This window comes from Oryx dammah, unplaced genomic scaffold (genome assembly GCF_014754425.2).
Source record: "Oryx dammah isolate SB20612 unplaced genomic scaffold, SCBI_Odam_1.1 HiC_scaffold_29, whole genome shotgun sequence".
Classification (NCBI taxonomy): Eukaryota; Metazoa; Chordata; class Mammalia; order Artiodactyla; family Bovidae; genus Oryx; species Oryx dammah.
In genome coordinates, this window is record NW_024070213.1 from 11,830,741 (window position 1) to 11,842,603 (window position 11,863).

Sequence of the window (11,863 nt, forward strand, 5' to 3'; positions counted from 1 at the left end):
GGCTGAGCCCAGCGAGGGCCGCCCCGCGGGGGCGCCCGCCCGGGATGTGAGCGCCGAGCGCGCCGGGCGGGGAGGGCGGGCAGGAAGGACGCGCGGACTGGAGGAGGAGCGGCGCCGAGCCGGAAGGCGGGAGGCGCGTCCGTTGGGCCCGCGGCGCGGCCGGCTAGCCGCCTCGTCGCTCGGGCGGGAGCGGGGCCCGCGCCTCCTCCCCGGCGCTGCGGGGAGGAAGATGGAGACGCACATCTCGTGCCTGTTCCCCGAGCTGCTGGCCATGATCTTCGGCTACCTGGACGTGCGCGACAAGGGGCGCGCGGCGCAGGTGTGCACGGCCTGGCGGGACGCCGCCTACCACAAGTCGGTGTGGCGGGGGGTGGAGGCCAAGCTGCACCTGCGCCGGGCCAACCCGTCGCTGTTCCCCAGCCTGCAGGCCCGGGGCATCCGCCGGGTGCAGATCCTGAGCTTGCGCCGCAGCCTCAGCTACGTGATCCAGGGTATGGCCAACATCGAGAGCCTCAACCTCAGCGGCTGCTATAACCTCACCGACAACGGGCTGGGCCACGCGTTCGTGCAGGAGATAGGCTCGCTGCGCGCGCTCAACCTGAGCCTCTGCAAGCAGATCACCGACAGCAGCCTGGGCCGCATCGCCCAGTACCTCAAGGGCCTGGAGGTGCTGGAGCTGGGCGGCTGCAGCAACATCACCAACACCGGCCTCCTGCTCATCGCCTGGGGCCTGCAGCGCCTCAAGAGCCTCAATCTCCGCAGCTGCCGCCACCTCTCGGACGTGGGCATCGGGCACCTGGCCGGCATGACGCGCAGCGCGGCCGAGGGCTGCCTGGGCCTGGAGCAGCTCACGCTGCAGGACTGCCAGAAGCTCACGGACCTGTCCCTGAAGCACATCTCCCGGGGACTGACGGGCCTGAGGCTCCTCAACCTCAGCTTCTGCGGGGGCATTTCGGACGCCGGCCTCCTGCACCTGTCGCACATGGGCAGCCTGCGCAGCCTCAACCTGCGCTCGTGCGACAACATCAGCGACACGGGCATCATGCATCTGGCCATGGGCAGCCTGCGCCTCTCGGGGCTGGACGTGTCCTTCTGCGACAAAGTGGGAGATCAGAGCCTGGCTTACATCGCGCAGGGGCTGGACGGCCTCAAGTCCCTGTCCCTCTGCTCCTGCCACATCAGCGACGACGGCATCAACCGCATGGTGCGGCAGATGCACGGGCTGCGCACGCTCAACATCGGCCAGTGCGTGCGCATCACGGACAAGGGCCTGGAGCTGATCGCGGAGCACCTGAGCCAACTCACCGGCATCGACCTGTACGGCTGCACCCGCATCACCAAGCGCGGCCTGGAGCGCATCACGCAGCTGCCGTGCCTCAAGGTACTCAACCTGGGCCTCTGGCAGATGACGGACAGTGAGAAGGTCAGGTGAGGGCGGCAGCACCCGTCCCTCCCGCGCCCCCCACTCCCAGTCCCGCCCTGTTCGCCCTCCGGCCGCGGACGCGGTGGGGCGATGACCGGAAGCCCCCAGGCTCCCCTCCCCTCTTCCCTTCTCGTGTGTCCGGGGTGGGGGTCCCTCCCCCGCCCCTCTCCTGTTCCCGGAGGGTGTGGAGATGGACCCGCCGCCCACCACCCACTCCTCCCGGCGGGGGTCCGGAGGAGGGACTGAGCTACTGTGTCCGCGCTGCGCCTGGAAGTGGGGGTGGGGGTGGGAGTGAGCAATCCCTCCAGCCCTGGGGAGTTGAGGAAAATGTCTGCCTTCACTTAAGCTTTCATTTGAATACTGTGATCTGGTTTTTATTTCGAAATGTATAAAAGCAAACCCAACTACAACGGCCTTTTCACCCTTCTTCCACTTTGTAACTAATCCCAGTCTCGCCTCATCGCTCCTCTGACAGCACTCTGCTACTCACGCTCATTTCATTCGTATTGTCTCTTTTTTTATTTTTTGAAGAAACTTGACATCCACTTGTCTCTTTTTTTTCTGCTGAGTATATTCTATATATTATATATATATAAGTTATATATATATATATATACACACACACACATATATATGTCTGGCTACCTCGTTTTAGTTTACTTTTTTCTCTGAAGCCCTGGAATTCTACAAGAGAGATATTTTGAGACTGAAACATTTTTGTGCCTGGACTGGAAAGATGCCCATTGGGTTTGTACGTCTTTTTTCGTTTTGGCTTCTTCCCAAACCCCATCCATCCAGTGTTTCCCACTTCACATTTCTGGCTCTTATTTTTCTTTTTCTCCTTGTCCATAAGCATTTGAGGAATCAGCCCATGCTCCTAAATCTTGACTTAATTTATAGCACAAATGTGTGGGAGACATGAGAGTCGGACTGTTGTTTTTTTTATTTGGTCTGTCTGAGATGCAGATTGTGTCTTGAAAATGATGATTATATATGCAAAGTCTGCCCTGCCCTCCCTCTCTTCCACATTTCCCCACGAAAAGGTCACAGTGAGGCTTCCTGTAGGGAGCAGAGGAGCTGGAACTGGCACTGGCTTAGAGAGGCCTGGGGCCCTGGTGTGAAGGGGAGGAGACTGAAATTCATGTCTTATCTCTATTCTGTTAATAAAACAGGTGTTGGTAGGTTTTTTAAAAATTCTGTTTCTAAATGGAGGAATAAACGCCTTGCTTTATTTTGGTGGGGGTTGGGACTTGTGGCTTTAAAAAAAAATGACTTCTGAGTAGGATGTATATTTTTCGGTTGGAGTTTTTTGTTCGTTTTGTTTATTTTTTTTAGAATCCTCCACAGAAACATGCGAGACCATGGAGTTAAAGAAACCCAGAGACCTTTATCAATTAATTGTACTGTTTGTGAATTTGTATAAATAATAACAAAGATCCTCTTAAAACGTTTATATTCTTACAGTAAAAGGTTAAACTGATATTTATATAATAAAAGAGGAAATATGAAGTATGTTTTTTGAAAAAAAAGCCTTGTATCTGAATTATTTTTAAGGTAGTGTGTTTGGGTCCAGGCCAAAGTAGGAGGTGGGTTTGCATCTCAGAAGTAAAAGATGCAGGGTTCGGTGGAGCGTGTGGGGTGTGAGTAAGCTTGTGGTGAAAAATTTATCCTGTATAAAGTTTACTGCTGACATCTAAATGTTCTGTTGCTAGAAATGTGATTAGAATGGAGATTTATATCATTTCTGAACTGTCAACAACATGGAAATTTAAAGAAACTGAACAAAATGAAACTTTTGTAAGAGTCACAATTCCACCAGGGTGGCCAGTTTTTCTCCACAAGGACATGAGACCTAGGGGACATGTTCGAGAAATGGGTCATGAGATGTGGAAGTGGGAAGAAGGATGGGTTTCTTGATCCCTAGAGGGTATGGGGGAGGCTGCGAGAGGGTGGGGTGGGCACCAGGGCCATTGTTGTTGGTAAAGTTAAGGGCACTCAGGCGAGCCGACTGAGCCTCAGAGGGAGCCATGGGCAGGGGAGGGGGGCACCGGGTCCCTCCTTAGCATTCTCCACCAGCCCCACTGAGTCGGTGGGGAGGCGGGCCTGGAGTTCTTGCCTATTTGCATTTTAAGAAGGAGGCGGGCCTGGTGTTCTTGCCCATTTGCATTTTAAGAAGGCGGTCACTCCATCGACTCTGGTGGGGTCTTAGCCTGCACTGGGGCAGAATACCAACCAATTCCAGCAAGGAGCTCCCTTTGGTAGACAATAACTAAATCATCTGACACCCTGTGGTTGGGCTGTGGAAACAGAAGTGTATGTAGTGAGGCTGTTCATATTCCTGGTTTCACATACGCCTGTCTGGTTTTAATACTGATCTCAGAAAACGCTGGTCTGAGCAGCACAGCACTTTCCTGGATCCACACCTCTTTCCAGGAAGAGAGCAAGAACCAGGTTTCTCTTGGGGAAGATTGTTTTGTAAAGTTTCCAAGCTCGCTGCTCAGGCCGATCACAAAAGCGGCATTGTTCCTTTTTGGAGAGCTTTCACAAGTGGGTCTAATGGAGCCTGACACTAGATCCATCTTCCTTTTCTTTGGGGAAGGTGTGGATCTGTCCCTTTCCTCTTAGGTTTCAGTGCTTACTGCCTGGGGAAAAAATGTGTGAACCCTGGTGAGGACAAACTCTGAATCAGGGTCAGCTTTCTGATTCAGCATTTGCCTCTACAGCTCCCACAAGCAGTTGAGTTCTCAGACTGGTTGTCTTCTCCCAAGAGACTGCAGGGCTGTACAGATTCAGCCAGTAAAAATCTGGGCACCTCCTAAGTCTTAAACTCTGTGGTCACCTCTCATTTAATAGGAAAAGTAATCTGCCAACTATAACCGGAAGGTTTTTCTGCTTCTCTGTTTGTTTTTTACTTTCAAAGTTAAATATAAGCTTGATTCAAGGCTGGTAAGTTAATGTTTGGAAGTTAAGATCGGGGGCCTAGTTCCTCATCCTGAACTGGGCATACTTCAGAATCCATCTGGAGCGTCTCTGGCAAACAATGAACAAACCTTCTTCCATCAGAGGCGACTGTCATCCCTCAACGTTTTGGGACGGAAAGAAAGGAATTGGGGTTGAGAACCTGTGCTGTGCTTTGCCTGTGCTTGTACACATCTAGTCCTCAAAGTGGCCTGCTGATAGGTACCCTCTTTTCCAGGTAAGAATACTGCTCGCCTTAAGTCAGCCAGCCACTGAGTCTAGGCCCTTTCTGCTCCCCAAGAAGGATCAAATACTGATTGCACCTTGGTTTCATGGAAGGTGACCTCCCAGAAGTGAGTGCTGGCTGCCTGAATCCAGGATGGACAAGCTCAGGCCACAGGGCACCACTTGAAAGGGAGAAGTGGGTTTGGCCTCACCATACCAACAGGAATAGAAGGGGATGCTTTTAAAGAAGAGCAGCACTTAGAACTCGAGTGGATACGTCATTTGTGGGTGGTACACACGTTAAGAGGCACTGCAGGGCAATTTTTAGAATAACAGAAAAAAACCTGGCTCGGGTGTTTGCTGAAACTTCAGAACTGACAAACCAAAACAGGAACTTAGTGTCAACCTTATCGTCTAGAAGCAACAAACCTCAGTAGGAACTGTCTGGGTGGCAGTCAGGAAAGGGTTCCCCCTGCTTATCTACAACTCATGGGGCAAGAGCGTTGAAATGCCTGCTTAAAAGATGACCTAAGCAAGGGCAGGGTTCAGGCAGCACCTGCAGCCCTCCAGGACCACGACAGGCCCCTAGCTAAGAGTGCTTGGTATCCTGGAATAACTCCCCTCCCCAGATTCCTTCCTGCCCAATTCCTCCATCCTAAGGTGCAGGGGTAGGGGTCAGGGGCGGGGGGCCCACTTGATTCATTTGAAGTTTGGCAGCAGTGACAAGGATGCTTGCTCAACTTATGGTACAACCTTAAATAGTTCAGAAAATTCAAACTGATCATATGCTTTCATGATTCAAATCAGCCAACAGAGATCTGAAAAAGCAAAGGTTCCTTTTATGGAAGGTTTTTTTTTTTTTTTTTTTAATGTTTATTAGGCTACGTTGAGTCTTACTTGTACCATACATGTACTTGGTTGCTCTGAAGCATGTGGGATCTTAGTTCCCTGACCAGGGGGACCAGGGATTGAACCCACAACCCATAGATTAGCAAGGCAGATTCTTAACCACTGGACCAGCAGGGAGGTCCCAGCAGTTTCTTTTTAAAGCTAAGAGCCTTCTCTTAAATGGAGACATATGATATGCAAACTAAAGCACAGCCTTTCTCCCTCCCCGCCCCCCCCACTTTCCCACAGCGGCTACTAGACAGGTGCTGATCTCCAAATATTAGTAAAATCTTTTCCTTCTGACTTAGAGAATTTGAACTCAGGTTTTCAAAGCCAGAGAAGAGGGTCAAGGACCTCAGGGAACACCGTGTTCACAAAAAATTTGTGCTGAGTCGTGTCCAACTCTTTGCAACCCCATGGACTCTAGCCCACCAGGCTCCTCTGTCCATGGGATTTCCCAGGCAAGGATACTGGAGTGGTTGCCATTTCCTCCTCCAGGGGATCTTCCCAACCCAGAGATCGAACCCCCATCTGGCAGGCAGATTCTTTACCACTGTCCTGCCTGGGAAGCCCAAAGAATTTTGTTGTTGTTCAATCACTAAGTCACGTCTGACTCTTGGTGACCCCATGGACTGCAGCATGCCAGGCTTCCCTGTCCTTCACCATCTCACAGAGTTCGCGCAAATTCATGTCCATTGAGTCCATGATGCTAGCTAATCATCCCCTCCTCTGCTGCTCTCTTCTCCATTTGCCTTCAGTCTTTCCCAGCATCAGGGTCTTTTCCAATAAGTTGGCTCTTCACATCAGGTGGCCAAAGTATTGGCACTTCAGCATCAGTCCTTCCAGTGAATACTCAGGGTTGATTTCCTTCAGGATTGAGGAGTTTGATCTCCTTGCAGTCCAAGGGACTCTCAAGAATCTTCTCCAGTGCCACAATTCAAAAGCATCAATTCTTCAGTGCTCAGCCTTCTTTATTGTCTCACATCCATACATGATTACTGTAAAAACCATAGGTTTGACTGTAAGGACCTTTGTTGGCCAAGTGATGTCTCTGATTTTTAATACGCTGTCTAGGTTTGTCATAGCTTTCCTTCCAAGGAGCAAGCGTTCAATTTCATGGCTGCCATCACCGTCCAGTGATTTTGGAGCCCAAGAAAATGAAATCTGTCACTGTTTCCACTTTTTCCCCATCCATTTGCCATGAAGTGATGGGATCAGATGCCATGAATAACACCCTCTTATTGAGAGATCAGATTTGTAACCAAAACCCAGACCTCCTACAGCTTCTGACAGCAGCCCCTCTGCTCCCAGGACCCTGCTGTGGCCACGGCGCCAGTAGTGGCCCCTCTGCTGCCCTCCTCCCCCTGCATCAGTTGTCACCCCTTTAAAAAGCTAATTCTGTGCCTTTACTAGAGGGCAAGACCTAAACTGTGCCAATGTGACCCATGAGGAGTCAGGCCTGGGGCTTTGTGGATCCTGGGAAGCATAGGATTAGAAATTGGAAGCCAGTGCCCGGGCAACACCTCTGTCTCATCTTGTCGAGGTCCTTGTTCAGAGTGGGGAGCAAGTGACAGTTTTTGAAAAGTGAATGTTATCAGACAGAGAAGACCTCATATTTGGATCCATGCCAACTATTAACAACTTAGAATGTCTCCAGGGTGAGTGCACAGCTGGGAGAAGAGCAGACATTTCGGTCTCGGATGGAAGATGGGTATTTCCAGACATTGCACCTTTAAATGTCCACACCTGGTCAGTGTCAGCCCTTTTGTCTTTTCCAGGAGTGGCTCTGACATTGCCTGCTGGAGCTGCCTGTACCGAGTGCTGGGTACCACACTCAGCCCCTCCTTCAGTCTAGGGGCAAGACCAGGAGACACAGCCCCAGATGGGGTATGTTAACGCCACCCCCTGCAAGTAAAACAGAATCCACGTGGAATTCCTCTACCTCCTGTTCATTAACACAGAGACGTGCACATACTTTCTTAAAAGAAGACTTAAAAGCGTTTTATGAGCTCATCACCCTTCCACTCTGTGTAAAGGACAAATGCCCCATGTCTTTGTGTGTTCACTTTCATCTGTGAGTGTGAACAGCCTCCCGGTCACACATGCCGGGCAGAATTGAGTGGGATGTGGACGCCGCTCCCGGATGCACGGAGTTGGGACCGTGTGCAGCTTCCCAGTCTCACAATTCCTGTTTTCCCAAATCTGGTAGATACTGGACATTTCATTTTAGAAATGGGGAAGGAGGCTTGATGAGAGTGAGAGACCGTGCCCAGGTGATGGCCCCAGGCGTTCCCCATCAGCGAGGAGCCAGATCCTGGTTGTTGAGCTGTTGCTAAACAACACTGGACACCGCGTCCCACTTCTGAAGGAGCTGAGCGGAGGAAGCACCCTGAATGCTGAAAGTTTTGGTTTTGGGGCCTCTCCACGTGGCATGTGGGATCTAAATTTCCTCCAGCAGTGATCTAACCCATGCCCCCTGCAATGGAAGCGTGGAGTCCTAACCATGGGGCCACCAGGAAAGCCCCCTGTAAGTTATTACTACTAGTTAATAAGTATTACACTGGGCAGACTCAAACGCTGTGTCCAGCATTTTGCAAGGAGCTGGAAAGCTTGTGTAAAGAGTTGGTCAACGGGGTTAGGGTACCGGTCCCCGAATCTGTCCCCCGCTGTCCTTCAGCACACGAGCCAGCCCCCCAGCACTGCTGTGTCACAGACACTGCAAACACCTCCACGCTGAGAAGTCACAGCCCAACACGCCACACACTCCGGGCTGCCCAGCTCACAAAGAACTGAGTTGTGGGAACATGGGCTGTGTTCTTACCACTCAAGGATCGAGGGTCTTGACTTTCCAGGTGTTTTACCTACAGATCCCTCTTGTCCTGAGAGTAAAAGGGTCTAGTAGCTCCCATTGACAACCACTTCTGTCTTGCACTCCTTGGTGGACGTAACCAGGCTCACAGTGCTGCCGGAGACCATCCCCCCCACCCCCATATCAGGGTCTGAACAATGGGAATGGCACCTCGGGGAAAGAGTTGAGTCCAGATTCATTTTTTATAACTAGCGTGAAATTATTCCACGTGGCTTGGGAAGCATTGTTTTCCTGGTCTAAAAAGATCAGGAAAAGTATCTACTACAAACGTCCGTAATAACGTTTCTCCTTAGGAAATCTTTACCCCAAACGGGCAGTTCTATATGGACACTCGTGCACATTTGTGTTGGAATAGCTACTGACTTCTATTCTGCTTTTTGAGAAGCAGTCTCTAAATAGAGAGGAACCCCCAAACTAGTACTGATACTCCTCAGAATCTTTAGTAAAATCACTGAGGCCAAAATTTGACAGATGGGTAAAATAGGGGAATTGTAACAGCTAAACACCTCAAATTCTTAGCCTTCTCAGATGGAAGACAAGTTGACTATGGCTTTCAGGAGACATAAGAGACTTGGGTTCGATCCCTAGGTCAGGAAAATCTCCTGGAGTAGGAAATGGCAACTCACTCCAGTATTTCTGTCTGGAGTATCACTATGGAAAAGAGGAGGCTCGTGGGCTACAGTCCATGGGGTAGTAAAGAGTCGGACATGACTGAAGCAACTTAGCATAGCACATTTTAAACTTTAACTTCATGGCTCAAACCCTACTGCTATGAACTACCAAAAAGAAAAGAAAAAATGAAAAAGGGCCAGCAAGTGTGCCTTGAGCAAACCATATGAAAATACCTAATTAAAGTGACAATTTCTAGCTCTTCTAATTCATTTCAAATGGGCAATCTTTAGAATCTTTAAGAGACCTGTGAAAACAGTAAGGCTGAGTTCCGTGGTCTGAACTTTGTCAAGCTCCCAGTTTGCTGCCGCCGGAAGCAGAGAAAGGCCTTGGGGAGTTTTGAGCCCAGACAGGATGACAACTGGGCTTTCCAGCTCCCTGAAGTCCAGACACCTGTCAAGGGGCGACAGAACAGCATAACCCACGGGAGAGGCAGCTGGTCTATCTTTCCTCCACACAGAGGGTCCAATTCTCAACAGGTTCACAGGAGGACCCCTGGAAATGCACTCCAGTAAGCAGGGCACAGGGTTGAGCAGCAACAGCCCCGCCCCTTCTTGCTTCAGAATCGAAACCGTGTCCACACAAGTTAGGAGACAGGTCACAGGTGGCCCCTTGTGAAACGCAGGGGTGGAAAGTCATTCTCTCCTCCTGGGTTGCTCCTGGACCTCCACCCCCTCTCCCCCAACCCTCTCCCACCTGTTCACCCTCTCCACTGGGGTGTGGCCCTGGGCCATGTCCACACCAGTGTCAGAGCCCGGGGTCTGGCCTCATGCTTTCCTTTACCCCAAGTTCACTAGGATTCACTGGAGGGCAGAAAAGTAAAGTACCATTCATACAAAATTCTATGTATTTGTTTTCCACGTGGAAACTACGACCATCTTTATCCACGGCGCCTGTGAGCTTCGCGTCCCGCCAGCAGGTGGCAGCGTTGTCTGTGACCTGCTGCCCAGTTCCGAGCACCCAACAGAGAGCTTCAGAGCGGGAGAACCTCACCCCTCCAGAAAGATGACACGGAATTTTCCAGTTTCAGCCGGGTCAGGGATCCCCGTCCCGGGCACGGTGTTCGTGAAGCAGGTATCAGATGCGCCCGAGGACGGTTCCCTGATGTCGCTGGCGGGAACCAAATGTCACTGTCTAATTTCAGTTTATGACCATCATATACAAATTAGATTGGCATATTCAGAGAGTTGGAGGAGGCAATGGCAACCCACTCCAGTACTCTTGCCTGGAAAATCCCATGGATGGAGGAGCCTGGTAGGCTGTAGTCCATGGGGTCGCTACTAGTCAGATATGACTGAGCGACTTCAGTTTCACTTTTCACTTTCATGCATTGGAGAAGGAAATGGCAACCCACTCCAGTGTTCTTGCCTGGAGAATCCCAGGGACGGGGGAGCCTGGTGGGCTGCCATCTATGGGGTCGCACAGAGTCGGACACGAATGCAGCAGCATTCGGGGGGTTGGGGAGAACAACTTGGGAAAATGTTTACCTTCATACATGGAAATATCCATTTTAACAGGAGGAGCAAAGGTGCTGGCTTTTTTCAACTACAAAACTAGAAAAAAATAGAAGTGTACTATTTGTGATGAAAAATTCTAGAACTCCTTGGAAAAGAAACAACTGTTTTAAAATTTGGGGAGTATCAATTCTTTTGTTTGTTTGTTTGTTTTTTTTAATCAAAATGAGTATCTTCTAAAGGAACCCATGCACGTGAGAACGATTAAAAGCCCTGATAAAGCAGCGAGGGTCTCACATTCCTAGACTTCTCCTGGGGAAAACAGGCATTAGGAAAAGGCAGCAGAAAGTAAGACAAGGAGAAAGAACTTCTGAGCCATAAAATGCCACACGAGGGACAGGCTGGGGGCTCCTGCCATCTTGGTCTTGATCATCTGGCCACAGCAATGGAGGCAAGGCTCCAAAGGGCAGCTGGCACAGACATGGGATAAAATCGTGGAAGCCGGGAGGTGGCCGTGCCTCGCCAGGCCAGCCCAACGAGGCCCGGCCCCCAGCCTGGTGACACCAAAGTGGTTTTTGGTTAGGAAATGGGAGAAGAGAAAGGAGAAGTTTCTGGAGCTCAGGGCCCAGGCCTGCAGCTGATCACCACTCCTGCCAGTGAGAAGGCTGAACCAAAGCAGAAACCCTCTGGGCAGCTCCGTGGACTCTCAGGCCGAAATACATCACTGTCAGCGACCCGCAGAACACATAGATTCAGGGAAAGAACCCAGATAAAGAAAAGAGGACACAGATCACTCACTCACGGCAAGCAGAGGGGACCAGGTGAGGTAAGGGCAGAGCCAGCCTGGTCCCCAAGAGGGGTTGGGGGTGTTCATCTCCACAGAAGGGGCTGGGAGCTCGGGTTTTCAAGAAGAGAGGCCTTCTTCTCTGATTGTGTCAAATCAGACACCAGACAAAGATTCCAGTTACAGTTCCCAGGCTGGGAGTAAAGTGATAGGTTCCCCTGTGAGGTGGTGGGTCTCCTTATAAGGTGGGGGTCCTCCCTGTGAGGTGTCGGGTCCCCCTGGGAGGTGAGGGGTTCCCCTGAGAGGTGTCGGGTCCCCCTGTGAGGTGCTGGTTCCCTCTGTGAGGTGAGGGTCCCCCTGAGAGGTGTTGGGTCCCCCTGAGAGGTATTGGGTCTCCCTGTGAGGTGGGGGGGTCCCCCTGTGAGGTGAGGGGTCCCCCTGAGAGGTGTTGAGTCTCCCTGTGAGGTGTTGGGTCTCCCTGTGAGGTGTTGGGTCTCCCTGTGAGGTGAGGGGTCCCCCGTGAGGTGTTGGGTCTCCCTGTGAGGTGGGGGTCCCCCGTGAGGTGTTGGGTCTCCCTGTGAGGTGGGGGGTCC

At 51.3% G+C, this 11,863-nt stretch overlaps 1 protein-coding gene across 1 annotated transcript; it reads left to right on the top strand.

Annotated features, from left to right (window-relative positions):
* The first annotated feature begins 40 nt into the window (after positions 1-40).
* Positions 41-2,952, top strand: FBXL14 (F-box and leucine rich repeat protein 14). Its single transcript, XM_040233665.1, has one exon. It carries the CDS (start codon positions 230-232, stop codon positions 1,430-1,432), a length of 1,203 nt encoding a protein of 400 aa, XP_040089599.1. The 5' UTR covers positions 41-229; the 3' UTR covers positions 1,433-2,952.
* The last annotated feature ends 8,911 nt before the right edge of the window (positions 2,953-11,863 follow it).